At 44.5% G+C, this 25,512-nt stretch overlaps 1 protein-coding gene across 1 annotated transcript in view; it reads left to right on the top strand.

Annotated features, from left to right (window-relative positions):
• LOC139010898 (complement C3-like) overlaps positions 1 to 25,512 on the top strand; it is a 56,200-nt gene that overhangs the window by 24,044 nt on the left and 6,644 nt on the right. Inside the window, exons 22-29 of the mRNA XM_070415952.1 lie at positions 17,107 to 17,173; positions 17,269 to 17,355; positions 18,052 to 18,255; positions 18,704 to 18,779; positions 19,089 to 19,248; positions 20,232 to 20,330; positions 22,067 to 22,223; positions 24,651 to 24,814. Of these exons, the coding sequence (XP_070272053.1) occupies positions 17,107 to 17,173; positions 17,269 to 17,355; positions 18,052 to 18,255; positions 18,704 to 18,779; positions 19,089 to 19,248; positions 20,232 to 20,330; positions 22,067 to 22,223; positions 24,651 to 24,814 (1,014 nt within the window). The remainder of the gene's footprint in view (positions 1 to 17,106; positions 17,174 to 17,268; positions 17,356 to 18,051; positions 18,256 to 18,703; positions 18,780 to 19,088; positions 19,249 to 20,231; positions 20,331 to 22,066; positions 22,224 to 24,650; positions 24,815 to 25,512) is intronic.

The raw sequence follows: 25,512 nt of genomic DNA, 5'->3' as shown, positions 1-25,512 counted from the left end.
ATACCACATTTATTGATTTGCTACTATTGTACCAACATTGCATCCCTGGAATAAATCCCACTTGGTCATGGTGTATGATCTTTTTAATATACTGCTGGATCTGATTTGCTAATATTTTGTTGAGGATTTTAGCATCTATGTTCATTAGAGATGTTGGCCTCTAATTCTCTTTTTTTGTAGTGTCTTTATCTGGTTTTGGAATTAGGATAATTCTGGCCTCATAAAAGGAGCTTGGATGTGCTCCTTCCTCTTGGATTTTTTAAATAGTTTGAAGAGTATAGGTGCTAGTTCTTCTTTGAATGTTTGGTAAAACTCCCCTGTGAAGATATCTGGACACAGGCTTTTGTTTGCTGGGAGTTTTAAAATTAATGTGTCTATTTATTCAGTTGTTATTGGCCTATTCAGGTTTTGTGATTCATCCTGATTCAGTTTTGGGAGGTTGTATTTTTCTAGGTATTTGTCCATTTCATCCACCTTGTCCAGCTTGTTGGCATATAGTTGTTCATAGTATTTTCTTACAATCTTTTGTATTACTGTGGTGTCAGTGGTTACTTCTCTGCATTCATTTCATTTTGTTTGGGTCCTCTATTTTTGTTTCTTGATAAGTCTGGCTAACAATTCATCAATCCTGTTTATCTTTTCAAAGAATCAGCTCTTGGTTTCATTGGGTTTTTTGTATGGTTTTTTTTTTTAGTCTCTATGTCATTTATTTTTGCTCTAATCTTTATTATTTCCTTCCTTCTACTCACTCTGCACTTTTCTTGTTATTCTCTTTCTAGTTCTTTAAGTGATAGGGTTAAATGATTTATTATTGACTAGAGGCCCAATGCATGAAATCCGTGCACTGGGGAAGGTTTCCCTCAGCCCAGCCTGTTTCCTCTCCAATCTGGGACCCCTCGGGGGATGTCCGCCTCACAATCTAGGACTGATGGCTCCCAACAGCTCTCTTGCTTGCCTGTCTGAACATCCCTAACTACTTCTGCCTGCCAGCCTGATCACCCCCTAACCACTCCCCTGCCAGCCTGATCGACGCCTAACTGCTCCCCTGCCAGTCCATTTGCCCCCAAATGCTCTCCCCTGCAAGCCGATAGCCCCCAACTGCCCTCCCCTGCTGGCCCAGTCACCCCCAACTGCCCTCCACTGCAGGCCTGGTCCCCCCCCAACTTCCCTCCCTTGCTGGCCTGGTTGCCCCTAACTCCCCTCCCCTGCCGGCCATCTTGTGGTGGCCATCTTGAGACCACATGGGGGTGACCATCTTTGTGTGAGGGTGTGATGGTCAATTTGCATACTATCTCTTTATTATATAGAATTTTTCTTGTTTTTGGAGTTATGCTTGTAGTGCTATCAAGTTTCCTCTCAGGACTGCTCTTGCTGTGTACCAGAGATTTTGGGTTGTTGTGTGTTCAATTTCATTTGTTTCCAGGTACTTTTTTATTTCTTTTTTATCTCATTAGTAACTGATTCATTCTTTAATAACATGCTATTTAGCCTCCATGAGTTTGAGTGAAATTGGGAGTTTTTACTGTAGCTGAATTCTAATTTCATTCCATTGTGATCTTAGAAGATGCATGATATGATTTCAATCTTCTTGAATTTGTAAGACTTGTTTTGTGTCCTAATATGTGGTCTATCTTTGTGAATGATCCATGTGCACTTGAGAAGAATGTATATTTTGCCAATTTGGGGTGAAATGGTCTATACATGTCAATTAAATCTACCGATCCAGTGTGTCCTTTAGAGTCACTGTTTCCTTGTTAATTTTTTTCTGGAAGATCTATCCAGTGACATTAGCGGGGTGGTAAATTCCCTATGATGACTATATTGTTTTTTATCTCTCCCTTAAAGTCATCTGAAAGTTTTTTTATACATATCTATATATATATAATGTAATGACTTTTGTTGTCTCTTATGATATCCTTCATTTTGAAGTCTATTTTTTCAGATATGAGTATTGCTACCCAGCTTTTTTTTTTCCATTTGCATGGAAAACATTTTCCCTCCTTTCATCCTCATCCTGTGTGAGTCTTTTGTTCTGAGGTAAGTCTCTTGTAGATAACATATAGTTGGGTAATATTTTTATATCCTTTCAGCTACCCTATGTCTTTTGATTGGAGCATTTAATTCATTTACACTTAAGGTCATTATTGATAGGTATTTATTTATTGCCATTTTAGTTCTGTATGGCTGGGTTTCCCTCTCTGTTTCTTTTTCTCATTACAGCAGGCCCTTTAGCATTTCTTGTAATGCTGGCTTGATGAAGTCCTCTGGCCGTGTTTTTGTCTGGGAAGCTATTTATTTCACCGTCTATTTTCTCTGATAGCGTTGCTGTTTATAGTAATCTTGGTTTAAGATTCTTGTTTTCCATTACCTTGAGTACTTCATACCATTTCCTTCTGGCCTGTAGAGTTTCTGATGACAAATCAAGTGTCAGCCTTATGGGAGATCATTTGTAGGTAACAGTTTGCTTTTCTCTTGCTGCCTTTAAGATTCTCTCTTTGACTTTAATTTTTGGCATTTTAATTATGTTGTGTCTGGGCATGTGCCTGTTTAGGTTCTTCTTGCTTGGGACTCTCTGTGCCTCCTGAATTGTGTGACTTTTTTTTACCAGGTAGGGAAGTTTTCTGCCATTATTTCCTCAAAGACATTCTATATCCTTTCCTCCCTTTCTGCCTCTTCTGGCACACATGCTGTTCAGATATTGTCATGTTTCACATTGTCCCACAGCTCCCTTATGCTGTCCCCTTGGTTTTTTTTCATTGTTTTTTTTTTTCTTTTTGGTTCTCTGATTGAGCAATTTTTTTCTACTTTGTCTTCTAATTAACTGATTCAATCCTCAGCATCCCCTCATCTGCTGTGTGTTCCTCCAATGTGTTCTTTATTTGTGCTATGTCAGTCTTTATTTCTGTTTTCATAGTTATTACATCTTTTCTCATGCTGTTGAACATCATTGCCATCAATATTCTGAACTATCCAGTTCTGTATTAGATAAATTTCTTATCTCCATCTTATTTATCTCTTCCTCTGGAGAATTCTCTTGTTCTTTCATTTGGGTGTTGTTTCTTTGTGTCCTCATTTTGGCTGCCTGTTAGGGTTTGTGACTATGTATTAGGTACATTTTCTATGCCTCTCAATCTCTAGTGCAAGACAGTGTCAAAAAGCTGTTGCTGCCATAACCGGTTTGGCTCAGTGGATAGAGCATTGGCCTGCAGACTGAAGGGTCCCAGGTTGGATTCCGGTCAAGGGCATGTACCTTGGTTGTGGGTACATCCCCAGTAGGGGGTGTTCAGGAGGCAGATGATTGATGTTTCTCTCTCATTGATGTTTCTAGCTCTCTATCCCTCTTTCTTCCTCTCTGTAAAAAAAATCAATAAAATATTTTTTAAAAAGCTGTTGCTGACTAATTGGATCAGGCAAAGACTCAAAACTTCCAGAGATGGCCTCTGCCTACAGACTGATAGAATTCTGTCTTGGCTGGCCCTCAGGTAATTGTCTACAGGCATGTTGAGTGTTTTTCCCAACAGGGAGGCGCAATTGCTTCTACCTGGGGGCTACTTGTTATTCTCACCTCTTAATGGACCTCAGAAACTCCACACCATGGGGTAAGGTGTTTTCTAATAGTGTGGGTCAACTGTCTTCCCTCCAGGCAAAGCTGGCTGTATGGCAAATATCTGGGTGAGAAAGATGATCTCTGTAGTGTGAGGGAATAATTCTGCACAAGAAATCAGGGTATCAGCCTTCTGGCCTCTAACCCCAGTGCCCCCAATCCTAGCTTCTGCTCACACAGCTCCAGTCCACTCTGCCCTCCCTCTTCTGGAGCACAAGGTGAGTGGCTCCAAGGGAATTTTGAGTGTTGCCCCTTTACAGGTGTGCCTTCATTTCAGCCAACTCTCCCTGGCAGACAGCAAAACCACTGCTTTCACAGCCCAATGTTTTGTGGCTCCTCTTCTTAGTTCTGAGACCCCAGAGCTGAGATATTTCTCTGGAACTTCAGTTGCTTTCTGAAGGAACATGGCCAGCCCTTTTGAACCTCTGCCCCTCCTACCAGTCTCTATGCAGTCTCCACTTTCTGTCCTCAGTTATTAGGATTCTCTCTAGCAATTCTTTTGTTGGTTACTCAGAAAGTTTTCGTGTATTATACTTCTTATTCCAGTTTGGCCCTGGGAACATGTCTGTGCAGCATCCACTTACTCCACCACCATTTTCCATCACCTTGACTTTAAAAATTTTGGGGAAATATATTTCACAACCAAACTTTATAAAGCAATAATATATGATGCTAGAATATAGGAAAGTTCTAATTTTTTAAATATATGTTTTTATTGATTTCAGAGAAAGGATGGAAGAGGAAGAGAGAGTTAGAAACATTGATGAGAGAGAATCATCAACTGGTTGCCTCTTGCACAACCTCTGCTGGGGATCCAGCCTGCAACACAGACCTAAAATGAAACCCTGACCTCCTGGCTCATGGGTTGAGGCTCAAACACTGAGTTACACCAACCAGGCAGGAAAGTTCTGTTTTTACCTGTGATTTTTTTTTTAATTTTTATGAACTTATTTGAGCCAAACTCACGACATGTGCTGGGGAACAAGATCTCAAATGTTCCATTACCTGAGATTTTTTGTCTTAAAATATATATTAACATTTACATTCCTACTTTTACCCACATTTTGGAACACTTTCAAATATAATAACAGATAGAATCATTAATAAAATGCTTTTGTCATCTTTGTTAATATTTTAAAGCAAAACAAGATCATAAACAAGATCACTAATATTTTATTTATTTATTTTTATAATTATAAAGTAAAATACTTTAATAACATTTACAAGGCTTACAAGCTCTCTCCAGACCAGGACCCACCTGGCATCTCGGCAGCTGACTGGTTAAAGAGCTCTTTTCAGGCAACTCAGCCAATCTTTACATCTGTTTTAATTAGAGGTGGGAGGGGGAGAGGGGAAGAAGTTCCCAGGTCAGGAGCATGCTGGCCATGCAGTAGCCCTTGAGCTTTGGAGAAGTGGGACCTGGGAGGAGCCAAGTGCTACCACACCCTGTGAGGGCTGAGAGGACAGTTCAAGGGTGGGGTGCACCCAGGTGAGAGGTAGCTGATGTTTGTGCCTCATTGGGGCACTCAGCCTTTTTACCTGGATCGGAGAACACCTCTGAATTCTAACATTGCTGGTTCCCTTTTTTTTTTTTTTGGTTTTTTTTTTGTTTTGTTTTGTTTTTTTTGTTTTTATTTTTTATTTTTTTATTTTTCGCTTAAAGTATTACAAAGGGTATTACATAAGTGTCCTTTTTCCCCCCCGCCCTTGACAAGCCCCTGCCCTCCCTTACCCCCCAGTGTCTTATGTCCATTAGTTATGGTTATATGGGTGCATACAAGTCCTTCGGTTGATCTCTTACTCCCCTCCCTCCTGTCCCCCAACCCTCCCTGGCCTTCCCACTGCAGTCCGACAATCAGTTTGAGGCAGCTCTGCCACTGTGGTTTGTGATGGTCTTAATTATCCATGAAAGAGTGAGATCATGTGGTATTTTTCCTTCATTGACTGGCTTGTTTCACTTAGCATAATGCTCTCCAGTTCCATCCATGCTGTTGCAAATGGTAGGAGTTCCTTCTTTTTAACAGCAGCATAGTATTCCATCGTGTAGATGTACCACAGTTTTCTAATCCATTCATCTACTGATGGGCACTTAGGCTGTTTCCAGATCTTAGCTATGGTGAATTGTGCTGCTATGAACATCGGGGTGCATATATCCTTTCTGATTGGTGTTTCTGGTTTCTTGGGATATATTCCTAGAAGTGGGATCACAGGGTCAAATGGGAGTTCCATTTCCAATTTTTTGAGGAACCTCCATACTGCCTTCCATAGTGGCTGCACCAGTCTGCATTCCCACCAGCAGTGCACAAGTGTTCCTTTTTCTCCACATCCTCTCCAGCACTTGTCGTTTGTTGATTTGTTGATGATAGCCATTCTGACAGGTGTGAGATGGTACCTCATTGTTGTTTGATTTGCATCTCTCGGATGATTAGTGACTTTGAGCATGTTTTCATATGTCTCTTGGCTTTCTGAATGTCCTCTTTTGAAAGGTGTCTATTTAGATCCTTTGCCCATTCTTTGATTGGATTGTTTATCTTCTTTTTGTTAAGTTGTATGAGTTCCCTATAAATTTTGGAGATTAAGCCCTTATCAGATATGACGTTGGCAAATATGTTTTCCCACGAGGTGGGTTTTCTTGTTGTTTTGTTGATGGTTTCTTTTGCTGTGCAGAAGCTTTTTATTTTGATGTAGTCCCATTTGTTCAGTTTCTCTTTAGTTTCAACTGCCCTAGGAGCTGTATCAGTGAAGAAATTGTTTTGGCATATGTCTGAGATTTTGTTGCCTTTGTATTCTTCTAGAATTTTTATGGTTTCCTGTCGTACATTTAAGTCCTTTATCCATTTTGAGTTTATTCTTGTGTATGGTGTAAGTTGGTGGTCTGGTTTCATTTTCTTGCATATATCTGTCCAATTTTCCCAACACCACTTATTGAAGAGACTATCTTGGCTCCATTGTATGTTCATGTCTCCTTTGTCAAAAATTAATTGAGCATATTGGTTCGGGCTAATTTCTGGACTCTCTATTCTATTCCACTGATCTATATGTCTGTTCTTGTGCCAGTACCAGGCAGTTTTGAGAACAGTGGCTTTGTAATACAGCTTGATATCTGGCATTGAGATCCCACCTACTTTGTTCTTTCTCAGGATTGTTGCAGCTATTCGGGGTCTTTTTGTATTCCAGATGAATTTTTGGAGAGTTCGTTCTAGATCTTTGAAGAAGGCCATTGGTATTTTAATGGGAAGTGCGTTGAATTTATAGATTGCTTTGGGTAGTATGGACATTTTAATGATGTTGATTCTACCAATCCATGAACACCGTATGTTCTTCCATCTCTTTATGTCTTCCTCTATCTCTTTTTTCAACGTCCTGTAGTTTTCTGAGTAGAGGTCTTTAACCTCTTTAGTTAAGTTTATTCCTAGGTATCTTAATTTTTTTGGTGCGATGGTAAATGGGATTGTTTTTCTAATCTCTCTTTCTGAAAGTTCACTATTGGTGTATAGAAATGCCTCAGATTTCTTGGGGTTAATTTTGTATCCTGCTACATTGCCAAATTCATGTATTAAGTCTAGTAGCTTTTTGATGGAGTCTCTAGGGTTTTGTATGTATAATATCATGTCATCTGCAAATAAGGACAGTTTTACTTCCTCTTTTCCAATTTGGATGCCTTTTATTTCTTCTTCTTGCCTAATTGCAAAGGCTAATACTTCCAGTACTATGTTGAACAGGAGTGGTGAGAGTGGACATCCCTGTCTTGTTCCTGTTCTTAGGGGAAATGGTGTTAGTTTTTGTCCATTGAGTATGATGTTGGCTGTGGGCCTGTCATATATGGCTTTTATTATGTTGAGGTATGATCCTTCTATTCCCACCTTTCTGAGAGTTTTTATCAAAAATGGGTGTTGGATTTTGTCTAATGCTTTTTCTGCATCAATTGATATGACCATGTGGTTTTTTTCTTTCAATTTGTTTATGTGATGTATCACATTTATTGATTTACGGATGTTGTACCATCCTTGCATGTCTGGGATAAATCCTACTTGGTCATGGTGTATGATCCTTCTGATGTACTGCTGGATCCGATTTGCTAAGATTTTGTTGAGGATTTTGGCATCTATGTTCATGAGGGATATTGGCCTGTAATTCTCTTTCATTGTGATGTCTTTACCTTGTTTTGGTATTAGGGTGATGCTGGCTTCATAGAATGCGCTTGGAAGTGTTCCTTCCTCTTGAATTTTTTGTAGTAGTCTGAGGAGGGTAGGTTTTAGTTCTTCCTTGAATGTTTGGTAGAACTCCCCTGTGAAGCCGTCTGGCCCTGGGCTTTTGTTTGCTGGAAGCTTTCTGATGACTGCTTCAATTTCTTCCATAGTTATTGGCCTATTGAGGTTTTTAGATTCTTCCTGATTGAGTTTTGGAATGTTGTATTTTTCTAGGAATTTGTCCATTTCCTCCAGGTTGTCTAGTTTGTTGGAGTAGAGTTGCCCGTAGTATTGTTTAACAATCATTTGTATTTCTGTGGGGTCTGTTGTTATTTCGCCTCTATCATTTCTGATTTGGTTTATTTGGGACCTCTCTCTTTGCTTCTTGGTGAGCCTGGCTAGAGGTTTGTCAATCTTGTTTATCCTTTCAAAGAACCAGCTCTTGGTTTCATTGATTTTCTGTATTGTTTTTTTGGTCTCTATTTCATTGATTTCTGCTCTAATCTTTATTATCTCCTTCCTTCTGCTCACTCTGGGGTTTTCTTGTTGCTCTCTTTCTAATTCTTTGAGTTGTAGAGTTAGATGATTAACTACCATTTTTTCTTGTTTTTTTGAGATAGGCCTGTAGAGCTATAAACTTCCCTCTCAGGACTGCTTTCATTGTGTCCCAGAGGTTTTGGATTGTTGTGTTTTCATTGTCATTAGTGTCCAGGATGTTTTTAATTTCTTCTTTGATGTCATCGGTAACCCAATCAATATTTTAATAACATGCTATTCAGCTTCCAAGTGTTTGAGTATTTTGGGTTGTTTTTATTGTAGTTTATTTCTAACATTATGCCATCGTGGTCTGAGAAGATGCTTTTTATGATTTCAATCTTCTTGAATTTGTGGAGACTTTGCTTGTGACCCAATATGTGGTCTATTTTTGAATATGTCCCATGAGCACCTGAGAGGAATGTATATTCCGCAGCTGTGGGGTGAAGTGTTCTGAAGATGTCAATTAAGTCCATCTGAATAGTGAGTCATTTAGGATTGCTGTTTCTTTGCTGATTGTTTGTCTAGCGGATTTATCAAGTGATGTCAGTGGTGTATTAAAGTCCCCTACTATGATTGTGTTATTGTCGATCTCTCCCCTGATAACTTCCAGAAGTTTTCTTATGTATGTGGGTGCTCCTGCATTGGGTACATATATGTTTACCAGGGTTATATCTTCTTGTTGTATTGATCCCTTTAGTATTATGAAGTGGCCTTCCTTATCTCTGGTTATGGCCTTCACTTTGAGATGTATTTTGTCAGATATAAGTATTGCTACCCCAGCTTTCTTTTCCTTTCCATTTGCGTGAAAGATATTTTTCCATCCCTTCACTTTCAGTCTGTGTGAGTCCCTTCTAATGAGGTGGGTCTCTTGTAGACAGCACATGTATGGGTCATGTTTTTTTATCCATTCAGCCACTCGATGTCTTTTGGTTGGAGCATTTAGTCCATTTACATTTAAAGTTATTATTGAAAGGTACTTGTTTGTAGCCATTTCTTTTTGTGTGTGTGTGTGTGGCTGTTTTCTTTCTGAGCTTGATATTTCTTCTTTTTACACCAGTCCCTTTAGCATTTCTTGCATGGCTGGCTTGGTGGTGATAAACTCCCTTAGCCCTTTTTTGTCTGTGAAGCTTCTTATTTCCCCTTCAATTTTGAATGATAGCCTTGCTGGATAGAGTATTCTTGGATTCAGTCCTTTGCTTTGCATCACTTTGTAGAATTCCGTCCATTCTTTTCTGGCCTGATGTGTTTCTGTTGAGAAATCATTTGATAATCTAATGGGAGATCCCTTGTATGTTACTTTCCGTCTCTCTCTTGCAGCCTGTAAGATTCTCTCTTTGTCCTGAACATTTGCCATGGTAATTATGATGTGCCTTGGTGTGGGTCTTTTCGGGTTCACCTTGTTTGGGACTCTCTGGGCTTGTGTGACTTTTTTCTTCCCCACCTCAGGGAAGTTTTCTGATATTATTTCTTCGAATAGGTTTTCTAGTCCATGTTCATCTTTCTGTTGTTCTGGCACCCCTATTATTCGTATGTTGTTTCGTTTCATGTTGTCCCAAAGTTCCCTTAGGCTCTCCTCCTGTCTTTTAATTTTTTTCTCCATTTGCAGTACAGTTTGAGTGTGTTTTGCTTCCTTGTCTTCTAATTCACTAATTCGGTCCTCTGCTTCTCCCAGTCTACTGTTGATACTTTCAATGGTGTTTTTTATTGCAGCTATGTCGCTCTTCATTTCTTCTTGGGACTTACTTAAGTTGTTAATTTTTTCATCTGTTTCTTCTAGCTTCTTGAACATCCGGTGCATGTACTCTAGGAACCTTATTCTGAATTCTTTTTCCGTCATGTTGCATATCTCTGTCTCACTTAGCTGCTTTTCTGGCGAGTCCTCCTTTTCTTTCCTTTGGGGGTTTCTTTGTCTACCCGTGTTTGATCTCACTGACATGACTAGTTGTTGAGTTGTTCAGTGGCTGGACCCTGGGTGGCAGTGGCTGCTCCCTGGGTGGCAGTGGCTCCTCGGGCTGTGGTTGCTCCTTGGGCGGTTGTGGTAGCAGCGGCTCCTCTGTTGATAGCAGAGCCTCTGGTGGGTGCTGTTCACAGTTGAGGTGGCTCTTCTGGCTGGTGGAGGGAGGCTTCACACACAGCAACTGTTCCCCAGGCAGAGCGTGTGGTGATCAGGAGGCCGCTGTTGCTTGAATCTGCTTTCCGTGGAGGGGTGCAGGTCTCCTCTGGGCTCTTGCAGTCTCGCTGCTTGCGAGTCGTTGCCTCCGGGTTAGTAGCCGCAGGGTTAGTAGCCGATCTCTGGATGCCGGTAACCGCTACCCAAGATGGCGTGGTCTCGCCGCTGTGCTGGCGCCCAGGGGGAGGTTTCAGCCTCAATCTCTAACCATCCGCATTTTTTAGGAGTTCTCTGTCTTTCCTGGCTGCAGACTGTCTCTCAGCTGAACCTCCCCAGCTTGATCGGGCTGATTGTTACCCGTTTCAGCTGCTCGCCCCTATCTGCTCCGGGACAAAGCACCAACACATCCATCTAAGCCTCCGCCCAGAAGGAAATTCTGCTGGTTCCCTTTTTACTTCTTCCATTTTCACCTGGAGATTCTCTCTAGTTTAAAATTGATCCATGTGTTTAGGTTATATGAAGACTAGATGCCCGTTGCAGGAAGATTCCTGCAAGAATAGGGCTTCCTCGGGCCTATTCCTGAAAGAATAGGGCTTCCTGAGAACAGAACAAAGCAGAGAAGGTAGCAAAGCCCACGTAGGCGGGCTTCACTCCCTTCTCCACTGCCTCGCTCCCTCCCTTCACCACTTAGCCCTTGGCTCCCTCCCTTCTCTGCCACCTAGGCTCTCTCTCTTCTCCACCTCTTTGCTCCCTCACCAGGTCACGAATCTGCAGCCTGGATCCCGCGGGGAGCCTCGCGTGTTGCCTGCACCGCCTCGCCAGGTCACGGATGCGGGGCCCGGGGCTCGTGGGCAGCTTTGCGCGCTGCCAGCCCCACCTGCAGTATGCAAATTAGCAGCCATCTTTGATGGCAGTTAATTTGCATATCTCGCTGATTAGCAAATGGGAAGTGTAAGGAAGGTACAGTCAATTACCATGTTTGTCTATTATTAGATAGGATATTTGGCATCTGATAAAAGCCTCAAAATGCTGACAGGATTTAATATTCTTTTAGTGCTGGGTGGGAAAACTGGTCTTGTCTGAGAAAACAGCCCAGTTCAGGCAAAGATGAATGAGTTAACAAGATACTAAGAAATGTGGCCACAACCTTTGGATGTGGCCATGACCTTTCAATGCCACTGTCTCTGCTTCACCGTCTCCCGCCAGCCCCCAGCTAACCAATGTGCAGCACCTCACAGACATTGACGTGAAGATGTGTAAACCCATATTGTTCTCTCCTCACTCCACTTCCATCTTATGACTTAGAACTTGGGCAGTTTTACAAAACTGCACTCAGCACAAATGTGTGCACATGCAATTATGTAATTTACAGCTAAAGTTATGTAAAGCATTGTCGCAGTTATAAAGACCTGATCCAGCCACCAGCATGTTGGCTCTATGAAAGCCAACACCTCAGCTCTCGCATTTCTTGCACAAAGTAGGTGATCAGTAAATACCTACTGAGTTAATAGCTGAATCTAAATGTGTCTGCCAGATGCTTGGCCGTCAAAATGGTTGTACTGGCTAATCATTTTCTGAGAAAATAATACATCTCAGAAGGGCTAGACCCTGGGCATGTTAGGCTCTACCTACGTAGAAGGTGCCTGGAACATGGTGCAATTCATTTTACACAGAAACAGGTACAGAGGAGACAGTAACTTGCGCAAGGTCACAACTAGGAGATGACCCTGGACTTGAGCTGAAGAATTTCTTCTCTCCCCAGACTCGGGGCCTTGCATCTGTGCTCAGCAGCTGCATTTATAGCGTCAGATCACTAATATTTTAATGCAATAGATTAAGAAGTCAAAACTAATGCCAAAAATATCTGTGATGAACAAAACATCAAAGTTTTAAAAAGAGACAGACTCTGACAGTGTCTAGCCAAGCCATATTGGAGCATGAAGTAAAAGGAAAAGTGAGTGCCCCCACAGACATGCCTGTGGATTTTCTTTAATGATTGATTTTCCCTCAAATTGTTAAAGTAGTTGAGAAAAGCCTTGAATCAGTGAAATACAAATATGTTAAAACTAACAGTGTGATTTTTATGTTGAAATGTTTTATTCACACCCAAACCAGAATTTGTTATACTTTTTCTTTCCTGGCTTTGAGGAATGCAAATTTCACATTTTTTTCAATTACTTTAATGTTCTGGGATAATATTACCAGTTAAAAAATACATTAAGCCGTAACCGGCTTGGCTCAGTGGATAGAGCGTCGGCCTGCGGACTGAAGGGTCCCAGGTTCAATTCCGGTCATGTGCCTTGGTTGCTGGCACATCCCCAGTGGTGGGTGTGCAGGAGGCAGCTGATGGATGTTTCTCTTTCATCGATGCTTCTAGCTCTCTATCCCTTCCCCTTCCTCTCTGTAAAAAGTCAATAAAATATATTAAAAAAATACATTAAAGTAGAGTTAAGATTACAGAGGCAAGGAGAAACCAAGATGGCAGCATAGGTAAACACCGGAAATTGCTGCCTCTCACAACAACTTCAAAAATACAACTAAAAGACAAAAACGGACATCATCCAGAACTACAGGAAGGCTGGCTGCGTGGAACTTCTACAACTAGAAGGAAAGAGAAAAGCACACTGAGACTCACAGGAGGTGCAGAAGGAAAGTGCCGAGGTACGGAGGCTCACACAGCAAGGGCTGGCAACTGAGGAATCGGCTGTCTTTTTTCATCAGGAGGGAGTCACAAGCCCCCGACTGCTCTGAACTCCAGTTCCAGGTGAGTCTCTGGGGACCCAGACTCATACAGGGAGAAACTGGACTGTCTGGCAGTGGCAGAACTCGGAACTTGAGGGTGGCTTTCTCTCAGAGGTGCTTGCAGCGATTACTGGGACACTGAGACACGGGGCCTCTTAGGGCAGGGTTGAGGATCAGCCATAGCTGTTTGCTCTGCCCTGTTGATTCCCTGAGACCCTTCCGCACCCAAGCTGCATGCAGAGGCTTTTGTATATGAATACCCTGGCCCTTTGCAATCTGAAAATTACCTAAAAACCTGCAGCTGGGCCAGACAGACCCAGAACTTCCAAGAGAAGGCCCAAGGCCCCACAGCACCTTGCATTGCTTCACAGCTGGGCCTCATCTGGGCACCTCCAAACCCCAAACAAGGAATGGGTATCTACAGATCTCTTCATAGCTCCTGCTGGGTAGCCTCAGGCCAAGGCTAAATTAGCACCTCCTTAGACCCAAGAGCCAGTGTACCCAGTGGTTAGAATGGGACCATCCAGATTACAACTCCTCAGATCCATAAGGGACACACTCAGGGGGCAGACTCAGTGAGCATGAAAGCCCCACTGAAGCAAGTCTTGCCCCAGAAGGGTGTCTCCAGAACAGAAGTTCTCCCACCATAGACACAGCTGATTCTCACAGCCAATTGGCCTGGAGGTCAATTCCTCCCAGTGATACCTACAACAATCAAGGCGTAACTACAACAAGACTTTGCACAAAGCCCACAAAGGGGTGCACCAAGAGTGTCCACCTCAGGTAATTGGGGAGACTGAGCGACTGGGCCCTATAGGACACCTACCACACAAAGCCACTCTACCAACACAGGGAAGCATAAAAAATGCGAAGACAAAGAAACAAGTCACAAATGACAGAAATGGAGGAAAACAAACTACTGGATATAGAGTTCAAAAATACGGTTATGCCTTAACTGGTTTGGTTCAGTGGATAGAGTGTCGGCCTGTGGACTCAAGGGTCCCAGGTTCGATTCTGGTCAAGGGCATGTACCTTGGTTGTAGGCACATCCCCAGTGGGGAGTGTGCAGGAGGCAGCTGATCGATGTTTCTCTCTCATCGATGTTTCTAACTCTCTATCCCTCTCCCTTCCTCTCTGTAAAAAAAATCAATAAAATATATATATTTTTTTTAAAACCACGGTTATAAGGTTTTTCAAGAATTTTCTAGAAACCGCCGATAAATTTAGTGAGACCCTGGAGGATATAAAAAAAAACAACAACTAGAAATTAAGCATACACTGACTGAAATAAAGAATAATATACAGAGATCCAACAGCAGACAAGAGGATCCCAAGAATCAAGTCAAAGATTTGAAATACGAAGAAGCAAAAAATACTCAACCAGAAAAGCAAAAAGAAAAAAGAATCCAAAAATATGAAGATAGTGTAAGGAGCCTCTGGGACAGCTTCAAGCGTACCAACATTTGAATTATAAGGGTGCCAGAAGAAGAGAGAGAGCAAGATATTGAAAACTTATTTGAAGAAATAATGACAGAAAACTTCCCCTATCTGATGAAAGAAATAGACTTACAAGTCCAGGAAGCGCAGAGAATCCCAAACAAAAGGAATCCAAAGAGGACCACACCAAGACACATCATAATTAAAATGCCAAGGGCAAAAGACAAAGAGATTATCTTAAAAGCAGCAAGAGAAAGAGTCAGTTACCTACAAGGGAGTAGCCGACTGTCAGCTGATTTCTCAACAGAAACTATACAGGCCAGAAGGGAGTGGCAAGAAATATTCAAAGTGATGAATAGCAAGAACCTACAACCAAGATTACTTTATCCAGCAAAGCTATCATTCAGAATTGAAGGTCAGATAAAGAGCTTCACAGATAAGAAAAAGCTAAAGGAGTTCATCACCACCAAACCAGTATTATATGAAATGCTGAAAGGTATCCTTTAAGAAGAGGAAGAAGAAGAAAAAGGTAAAGATAAAAATTATGAACAACAAATACATATCTATCAACAAGTGAATCTAAAAATCAAGTGAATAAAAAATCTGATGAACAGAGTAAACTGGTGAATATAATAGAACCAAGGGCTTAGAAAGGGCGTGGACTGACAATTTCTGGGGGGAAAGGGGTGTGGGGGTGCAGGAAAAGATTGGACAAAAATCATACACCTATGGATGAGGACAGTGGGAGGGGTAAGGACAGAGGGTGGGGTGGAAACTGGGTGGAGGAGAGCTATGCGGGGGGGGGGGGGGGGAGAAGAACAACTGTAATAATCCGAACAATAAAGATTTAATTTTAAAAAAATACACTAAAGTATATATTTAGTGGCACACATTTTTTTCTTTTGCCTTGGATCCCAATATGGCCCAGCATAGGCACTGGTGGGAAAGAAAAACCAAATAGTGCTGAAACCTGCGTGGCCAGCTCTTCCCAATTCTGTATTCACTAACTCTGGTAGCTTGAAATCCATCACGGTGGTGATATTTACACCAAGGAAATTGGTAGTGCTTAAAATCAGGATTTTTTCCTTCTGGGACAGCTGGATTTTAATATTTGCCATCACACTTTGAGAAGAAACTCAGTCTGCAAAGGAAAATCTGGGATTTATTACCAGGTGAAAGGAGAATGGGTTCTGGAAAGCAAAAAAAGGTGTATCCACAGTAGACTTACCTGAAGACATATGAAGACTTGTGTTGGGTCTTTGATGCTAATTCAGATAGCCCCATACACTGCTAAATACTTAAGCACAGTCTTTTATTTTATTATTTATTTAAATAATTTGTTTAAAAAGTTAATTTTAGCCCTGGCCCATATAGTTAGAGAGTCATCTCATGCACGGAAAGGTTGTGGGTTTGATTCCCGGTCAGGGCAGATACCCAGATTGCAAGTTCTATCCCCAGTCAGGGTGCATACCGGAGGCAACCAAAGTTTCTCTCTTGACTCAATATCTCTCTTTCTCTACTTTCCTATATCTCTAAAAATCAATAAAAACATCCTCAGGTAAGGATTAAAACAAGTATTAATTAATTAATTAAAATTTTAATTTAATATGTTTACTTTTTTGTTTTTTTTTCACTTACTTTAAATTAATTATTGCAATTTATTTTTTAATTTAATTTAATTTTTAAAATTCCATTTGATTTTTATGTTATTTAACCCTTTGAGAGGCATTGTGCTGAAAACAGACTCTAGAGCCAGACTGCCAGGCTCATATTCCAGTTCTGTCCTATTCGCTGAGTGGCTCTGGGCAAGTTACTTCAGCTCTCTGTTCTCCAATTTCACCATCATTATAAGTTTATGTGTTTTGTTTTGTTTTAAGAACTTTTATTGAGAGAGAGAGAGAGAGAGAGAGAGAAGAGAGAGAGTGCCAGCAATGGAGAGGGAGAGAGAGAGAGAAACATTAATGTGAGAGTGATACATCCATCGGCGGCTTCCTGCATGCCCGAAACCTGGGATCAAGCCCGAAACCTGGGCACGTGCCCTGACCTGGAATCAAACCCCCAACCTTTCTGTGTACGGGACAATGGCCAACCAGCTGAACCATACTGACCAAGGCCCGATTCCTCATCTTTGAAATGGGAATGATAATAGCAGTACCTTATTATAAAGATTAAATGAGTTAACCAGAATAAAGGAAGCTTCTAGGCACATAGGAAGATTTTAAAAGCTTGGCTATTTTATTGTTATTAATTTATAATGTTGTTATTATATCATACAATAGTATGAGGTAGATGTTTGTATTGCCTCCTCCCTATAAGGAAGGAAGCTGAGACACAGAGAAGATGAGTAACTGGCTCCCAGTCACACAGCTAAGACTGGCAGATGCCATCTAGGCTACGGTAATCCCCAGAACAGTGCCCTACTGACCAGCTGTGGCTCTGTCTGTCCTTTTATTCACCCACCTCTCCCTTCCCTCAACACTGTCCAGCCTGAAGGAATCAGAATGAACAAGACTGTGGCCGTTAAGACACTGGATCCACAACACCTGGGCCAGAGTGAGTCAGGGCAGGAGTGGGGGTGAGGCCTGGGTGGTGTGCAGAGCCTGGTGAAAGGAGGCTGGTGCCAAGGGTGTCTCCCATTCCACCAACAGACGGTGTGCAGCGAGTGGAGGTCGAGGCTGCAGACCTCAGTGACCAAGTCCCTGACACAGAGTCGGAAACCAGGATCCTCCTGCAGGGTGAGATGGCCTTGGTCCAACCCCATGGGGCCCAGGAAGGTGTGGGAGCCATGACCCCTGAAGAGGGCACCCAGTTCCCTCACTTCCAGGAATATAGAACCATGACGCCTCCATCCTTCTCATGTGCTAGAACAGCCTCTGTTTGGTGTGTTCGCAGAAGGCTCCAGGCAGTACTTAGCTTCTGCTGCTAAAGAAGCTTCAATGAGAAGTGATAGAGTTCAAGAACAAAATTCTGGAACTAATTGCCCAGGATGGAGGACTGGGAGGAGAAGGCACAGGAAGGAGCTAGCAAAGCCCCTTGCAACCTCTGAGCTCTTAGGTTTGGGACAGAGACTCTTGGTTTGCTGATCTGTGATGAAGGCAAATAGCGGTACCTGTTTCGAGGATTGTTGGGAAAATTAAATGAGATGCTATATAGTGTTCTCTTAGAAGGGAGCTTGGCAAATGGCATTAAGCATGATAGACGTATTCATGACCATTGTTCCTGGAATTATTTTACCACTGGTGGCACATGAGGACCCATGGACAACTCCCCTGGCCCCCTTCAGCCAGATGCCTCCAGCCGCCAGCTGTCCCTGACTCCCTGACTCTTTGGCCCTGGCTGGTTGGAGCCTGGGAAGGCTGGGGGCAGCCCCGACCCTCTTCAGCCCACAGTAGGTCTTGCTGCCTGAACGCCATCCTTCCTCCTGGCTGCAGGGACCCCAGTGGCCCAGATGGCAGAGGACGCCATTGATGGGCAGCAGCTGGGGCACCTCATTGTGACCCCCGGGGGCTGTGGAGAGCAGAACATGATCGGCATGACGCCCACTGTCATTGCGGTGCACTACCTGGACCACTCTGAGCAGTGGGAGAAGCTTGGCATTGGCAAGCGGCAGGAAGCCGTGGACCTCATCAAGAAGGGTATGTCCCCTTCCCCTATTGGAGGCCCTCACTCTGAGGCCCCTCTCTGAGCTCCTTCCTTCTCTGAGACCCCACCCCTCAAGAGGCCCCGCCCCTTCTCTGAGACATCCTGCTCTCCCCTCTGTGAGACACTGGTTACTCCGAGTTCCCTCTCCCAATGAACTCCCTTGAGAGTCCTTCTCTCTCTGAACCTCCTCTCCTCTAAGAAGCTTTTACTCCTCCTCACTCTGATCCCTGCACCCTTGCAGAGTCCCTGCACCCTATAAGCTCCCCTCCCCTGTAGACATTCCTCCTGGTCCTGAGCCCCCTCTTTCCTCTCTGAACTCACCTTTCCTCTTCACAGAATCCTTGTTCCCTCTCTAAGCCTCTCTCCTTCCTGCATACCTTCACCAGCCACTGCCTCCACTCAGCCCTCGCTCTCCCAGTGACACTTCTCTCTTCCTTGCAGGGTACACAAAGCAACTGACCTACAGACAACCCAACAAGGCCTTTGCTGCCTACCAGAGTCGGAGGTCCAGCACCTGGTGAGCCTGCCCATCCTTGGCCCTGCACCCCTTGAGCAGGACCTGGGCCCTGACCTGGGGTAATCTAGGCTGGCCTCCCCCACACAGCCCTGTGCCTCTGGACCCCTCCACCTTCAGAGTTAAGATGCCCACTAGCTGAGTGACCTACCGTCACTAAGCAGTGCCTACAAGCAACATTGGGTCCTGAGACCTGGCCCGGGATACTGGGCTCACCTGAGCAGGCCCTGCCTCACTCTGCTCCTTGCTTGGCTGGGATGGCAGTCTCTGGATCCCAGAGCCAATTGGCTCATGCTCTGTGCCCACCCCCAGGCTGACAGCCTACGTGGTCAAGGTCTTCTCTCTGGCCACCAGCCTCATCGCCATCGACTCTGAAGTCATCTGTGGGGCTGTCAAGTGGCTGATCCTGGAGAAGCAGAGGCCTGATGGAGTCTTCCAGGAGGATTCACCCGTGGGACAACTACAAATGACTGTAAGAGGCCGTATTCAGGCCAGGCTGGGGGAGAGGAGTGCCTGAGTTCCCCCGCATGGACAGGAGACAGGCTCTGTCTGCCATTTGTCCAATTCCCAGTGTGGGATGGACAGAAAATAAAGGAGCCACGATGGTCACTTCTCCTTTGCAAAAACCAGAGACCTCAGGGTCCAGTGCAAAATGAAAGTTCCCTAGCCCCCCATTGCTTTGATAAAAACCCTCACAAGTCTATAGAATTGTGTTTCTCAAACTCTAGTCTCCAGGCCAACAGCATCAGCATCAGCTGCAAGTTTGTTAGAAATGGACCTTCTTGGGCTGGATCCCAGTTGCATGAATCAGAAACTTTGGGGGTTGGGCATAGGACTCAGGGTTTTAATAAGCCCCCGACTCCAGGTAATGCTGACATGTGCTCAAGTGAGCGAACCACGGCTTCAGCCTGACCTTTCGGGCTTCCAGCCTCACAGCCTTCCCTCTCCACACTCCATCTGTACTGCCTGGAACCTTGCTCCTGGGCACAGGGCCTTTGCACATGCTGTTCCCACTACCTGGCATGTTACTGCTGCCCTCTTTGACAGTTGAGTCTTACTCACTCTTCAGATTGTGGCACCACCTGTCATCCCTTGGGGACAACTTTCCAACTGCCCTGACCAAGACACCCACCCCTCCCCCCCGCTATTCATTCTCACCGCCACATCCACTTCTGCGCAGCTCTGGTCAGTTTGTAACGATATATCTGTGATGAGCTGGTTGGCTCATGCCTGTCTCCCCTACGAGATAGGGAGCTCCATGATTGCTGGAGCCATCTTACCCACAACACCAGCAACATTTACAGAATGAGTGAGTGAATGGATACTAGAGTATGGCCCTCCTGTGAGACACTGGGGAGAGACCCACCCTTGCCCTGCCCCACTGATCCTGCAGGGGGGTGGTGGCATGAGGGGCACATGGGTGACCCCATCCTTACTCCCTCCTCCACACCCTAGGGTGGCTTGAATGATGCTAAGGAGAAAGATGTGTCCCTCACAGCCTTCGTTCTCATCGCACTGCAGGAGGCTAAAGATATTTGCGAGGGACAGATCAACGTAAGTGTGCCCTGCCCTCCCCTCTCCTACCCAGGCACGGGGATTGTAGAGGTTCTGTAATCGTGGCATCTGCTTTGTCCTTGGGCAGTGGTTCTCAGTCTTCTGGCCCTTTAAAAACAGTTCCTCGTGTTGTGACCCAACCATAAAATTATTTTCGTTGCTACTTCATAACTGTAATATTGCTACTGTTGTGAATCGTAATGTAAATATCTGATATGCAGGATGGTCTTAGGTGACTCCTGTGAAAGGGTTGTTCGACCACCAAAGGGGTCGACCCACAGGTTGAGAACCGCTGTCCTAGGGTTTTGAGAGTGGGTTGTTTGACCTTTAGCTTTCCAAGTGGGAACTCCAGGATCCCAACTTCAACAGCTGCTTCTCCCTCCTCAGGATCCCAGAAAAGAGAGGGAGGAGAGAAAGGCTATTACCTTTAAGGCCAGAGGAACCTTGTTTTAATCCTTGCACATTTGAAATAAAGTATGATAGAAAAGAGACAGCTCTAGGGCAGTGGGGTCAGACAGACCTACATTTAGATCATTACTCTCAGAGACGTCCCATAACTGGGCCTCAGTGTGTGCATCTGTAAAATGGGTATAATAATTTTTGTATTTTTAGGACTCTCTGAGTTTTAGATGTAACACATCTATAAGCTACATTATGTAAAAAACAGGGTAAGGCAAATCACTTAAGAAAAAACAACAAGCTGAAACCGGTTTGGCTCAGTGGATAGAGTGTCGGCTTGCGGACTGAAAGGTCCCAGGTTCGATTCCGGTCAAGGGCATGTACCTGGGTTGCGGGCACATCCCCAGTAGGAGATGTGCAGGAGGCAGCTGATCGATGTTTCTCTCTCATCGATGTTTCTAACTCTCTATCTCTCTCCCTTCTCTCTGTAAAAAATCAATAAAATATATTTTTTTAAAAAAAGAAAAAACAACAACAACAAAGGTAGTACACACTAAAAACTCATCACTTCTTAATTATTTTACTATCTTTTATCATTATCCATGCTCTTGAGGTTATTTAAGTCTGTCATACCTGTACGGTGGAAATACTTTATAATCTCTTCCCAATTCTACAGTCAGTGACTCCATGCTGGTAGGTTGAAATCAGCCGTGGTTGTATTTACACTATAAAAATCACTACAAAGCATATCTGCCTCTGCACCTCATCTCATGGGATTCAGTGTTCTCCTCTGTGCAGTAGGGATGGTGATGAACATAAAACCTACCTTGTAGGATTTTGAGGTTGAATGAGTGGATATGTGACTAGCACATAGTGTTAGCTACAATGACGATGATGATTAGATAATAGGTGGACCCAGTGGTGTGTTAACCCTGGGTGCCTATTTGGGGCAGGCATCTCTTTCCCACTCTGTTAAGGTATGTCACACTGGTAGCTTGAAATTGGCATGGTGGGAGTATTTACACCACAGTCATTGGCAATCAGTAAACCAGCTCCCCGAACCCTCACCCCCTGCACTGACTAGACAACTGGTTATTAAGTATTTACTAGCACACCATTGGTATACAGACTGCACCAGGAACATGATAGGTACTCAGTAACAGAGCAGTGCACAGTGGCTAAACTGTCTGTGGAACCCTTAAAAATAGACAGATCCAAGACAAATATGTACCAAGGCCAGAAACCTTATGCCCAGGAAGTGGTGATTGTGTGATCCTTGTCAGCTCTCTGGGGTAGCAGTGCCCACCTGACCAGAGTACCCAATCTTTTTCTCATAGAGCCTTGGGGGCAGCATCAATAAGGCCGGAGACTTCCTTGAAGCACACTACATGAACTTGAAGAGACCATATGCTGTGGCCATTGCTGGCTATGCCCTGGCCCAGTTGGGCAAGCTGGAGGGCCCTCTCCTCAACACATTTCTGAATGCAGCCACAGGTGAGAGGCAGCCTGGCGGGGGTAAGGAGAGATACGTGGCTGCGGATTGAGGGTGGCCATCTTAAACCGGGCTGCATGGCTCCAAGCTGAGCTGGGAAGAGTGAGTCTGCGTGTGAAAAGTCCTCATTGCAATCATGATACAAAAGGTCCACTGCATGATTCAACAAGTATTTGTTGAGTACTTGCTATGACACAGGAGCAAGGACATGGGCTCTGACATCAGACAGATTCAAGTTCAAAATCAAATCACCTTCTGGCACATTCTCACGGTGTGATCCTGTACAATCCACTTGACCTCTATGGACATTGTGTATAAAACGATACCGACATCACAAGAATGATGCGAAGATTAAGTGAGTGATGTGGTTAGGAGAATGTCTAGCACATAGTAAGAGATCTATCACTGATGTTGTTATTGCCTTTACTATCTATATAATAAAGAGCAGGATTGTAACAACATTACCACCGAAGGCTCTACCAGACTGGAAGTCAGTGCTGGGTTGCCATGGCGACCCAGCACTGACTGGGGCCACTGCAGGTGCCCTGATCCAGCACTGACTGACTAGGGGGCTGTGGATCAGGCCAGGAGAGAGGCCTGCAGAGAGGCAGGTTCTGATCCATAGCCTCTGTGGCAGCCCTTGATTGGAACTTGCCTTTCTTTCTCTCCCAGCCTGGCCAACGGCTGCACCTCCATTTCACTCCAAGCCTCCACTGGGGCTGCTGATCAGCCCTGCCTTTCTGATCAGGCCCTGTTGGTAGGCCCAGATATGCTGGCTGGCATAGAAACTGACCAATCAGAACCAAATCTGGCTCAACTGGTGAGGAGCCAATGGCTGCCTAGGCGACGGAGCTTTTGATGCTGACATAGAAACTAACCAATCAGAACCAAAATGGATGGCAGAGGAGGGCACTTAGGGGTGATCAGTCAGGCAGAGACAGTTAGGGGTGAACAGGCCAGCAGGAGAGAGCAGTTAGGGCCAAGATCAGGCTGGCAGGGCAGGGCAGTTAGGGGAGATCAGGGAGGCAGGCAGAGGTAGTTAGGGGCAGTCAGGCAGGCAGAGGCAGTTAGAGCCGATCAGGCAGGCAGAGAGTTTAGGGATAATCATGCAGGCAGGCAGAGGCAGTTAGGGGTGATCAGGCAGGCAGGCAGAGGTGTTAGGGGCAATCAGGTAGGCAGGCAGATGAGTGGTTAGGAGCCAGCGATCCCAAATTGTGACAGGGGTGTCAAACCGCCGGTTTAGGCCTGATCCCACGGGCGGTCAGACATCCCCCGAGGGTTCCCCGATTGGAGTGGGTGCAGGCTGAGCTGAGGGAACCCCCCCCCCCCCTCCATGCATGAATTTCATGCACCGGACCTCTAGTTATTAATAGCATTCCCATTATTTCAAGGGTTATTAGGATTAGATAAGAGAATGCCATAGGCATTTTAGGACAATAAGTAGCACATTGTGAGCACTTAATCACTTGTTCAAGTGATGACACCTTATCACGTTTATGCTCACTTCTGTAACATATCTGAATGTATACTAAAGTAGTTTAACACAGAGAAGTTGGTATCTTGCTGTGTAAGAAACAGCAAAGTATGGCTGTCCCAAGTTGGTGGACAGCTCTCCTCTATACAGTGATGCAGGGATCCCGGCTCTCTCTTCTCATGGCTCTGCCACCTCGGGGCCTCAGAATCCCTTCTATTAAAGCAGAAGGAAACAGTCAGGAAGATTGTGCAAGGGAGGTAGACCAGCCATGGAAAGGGCCCCATCAATTGCCTTGCACATTCCATTAGCCAGAGCTCAGTTATGTGGCCATACCTACCTGCAAAGGCCTCTGGGAGATGTAGTCCAACTCTGTGCCCAGGAAGAGGAGGGAATGGTTCTTGGTGACAGTCCCCATCATGAGTACTTTCTTAGGCACTTGGGACATCACAATGAATATGGCATAGCCACTGCCATCATGGCCTCCTGTTCCAGTTGAGGAAAGAAATTGAGTTAATAGATTTCTGTAGCGCATCATTGTGCTTCAGGAGAAGCACAGGATGCTTTAAGAGACAGAAGGAAAGGTCTCACTCTGTCTTGGGTGCCATTGAAGCCGAATTGTGCAGGGTGGATAAGAATTAACCTGGGGTCGGTGGAGAAAAGGTGCTTCAAGAAAGGAGAACAGAAGATGCAAAGGCTCAGAGGCGAGAATGAGCATGGCAAACTTAGGGAATCTGCTCCCATAGATCAGAGGGGCTGCAATTCAGAATTTAAACAGAAGAGTAAAGGTTGATGAGGGAAGAGAGTAAGGCAGGAACCAGCAGACTGAAAGCCACAAATGTGGGCCAGGACACCTGAACACCAAGAGGTCTAGTACAAGTCTGTTCCTGAGCTTTCTCTGAACTACCTCCAGGCTGGACAGAGCAGTGAGCATGGGGGCTGGTGTTCTCTCTTGTAGATAAGAACCGCTGGAAGGAGCCTGAGCAAAGGCTCCACACTATAGAGGCCACATCCTATGCCCTGTTGGCTCTGCTGCTGCTAAAAGACTTTGACTCTGTACCTCCTGTTGTGCGCTGGCTCAACGAACAGAGATACTACGGAGGTGGCTATGGCTCCACCCAGGCAAGTGGTCCCACATCCCCCAGGCAAATGCATCCTTATGACCTCTGGCCTGCCGGGCCTCCCAAATAAGATGCTGAGACCAAGAGAGGCAGTTGATTAAAATGAAGTTGAGATCAGGTTTTTGTTTTGTTTTTGGTTTGGTTGCAAATCTATACATAGATTCTAGACTAAATTCTGGATGCCCCAAGTTGTGTTTTGAGCTCCCTTTCCCTCCTGGTGTCCAGATCACATTCTCAAGGCCAGGGTTCAAGGGTGAGCCTCTCTCTGATGGGTTCTAGACCATGTTTCCAGTTCCACCAGGCCTCCCATCTTATTCTGTTTCACTGGTGGGTTCTAGGCCAATTCTCAATTATTATAGGGAATCAGCAAGTCCATCTCTCCCTCTGGTGGGTTCTAGACCATGCACTCAGTTCCACGAGGCTCCCAGTATTACCTTGTCTTACTATGGGTTCTACATCATGTTCTCAGTTTTCTAGAGTCTTATCAAAGCCTGCTCTCTTCCAGCTGGGTTCTAGACCATGGTTTCAGCAACCTCAAATCTAGCAAGCTCAGGCTTCAGTTTGATCCCCTTTCTCTCTGGTGGTATTCTCAGATTTTTTAAAACATCCTCATCCAGTGATGTTTATGGGTTTAAAGAGAGAGGAAGGAAGAGAGAGAGAGAGGAAGGGAGAGAGAGAGAGAGAGAGAACAACACATTG

This window comes from Myotis yumanensis, unplaced genomic scaffold (genome assembly GCF_028538775.1).
Source record: "Myotis yumanensis isolate MYYU_CA2020_CCGP unplaced genomic scaffold, mMyoYum1.0.hap1 SCAF_5, whole genome shotgun sequence".
Classification (NCBI taxonomy): Eukaryota; Metazoa; Chordata; class Mammalia; order Chiroptera; family Vespertilionidae; genus Myotis; species Myotis yumanensis.
The sequence above is the reverse complement of the archived record's forward strand: the minus strand, read 5'-3'. Positions and strand labels throughout refer to the sequence as shown.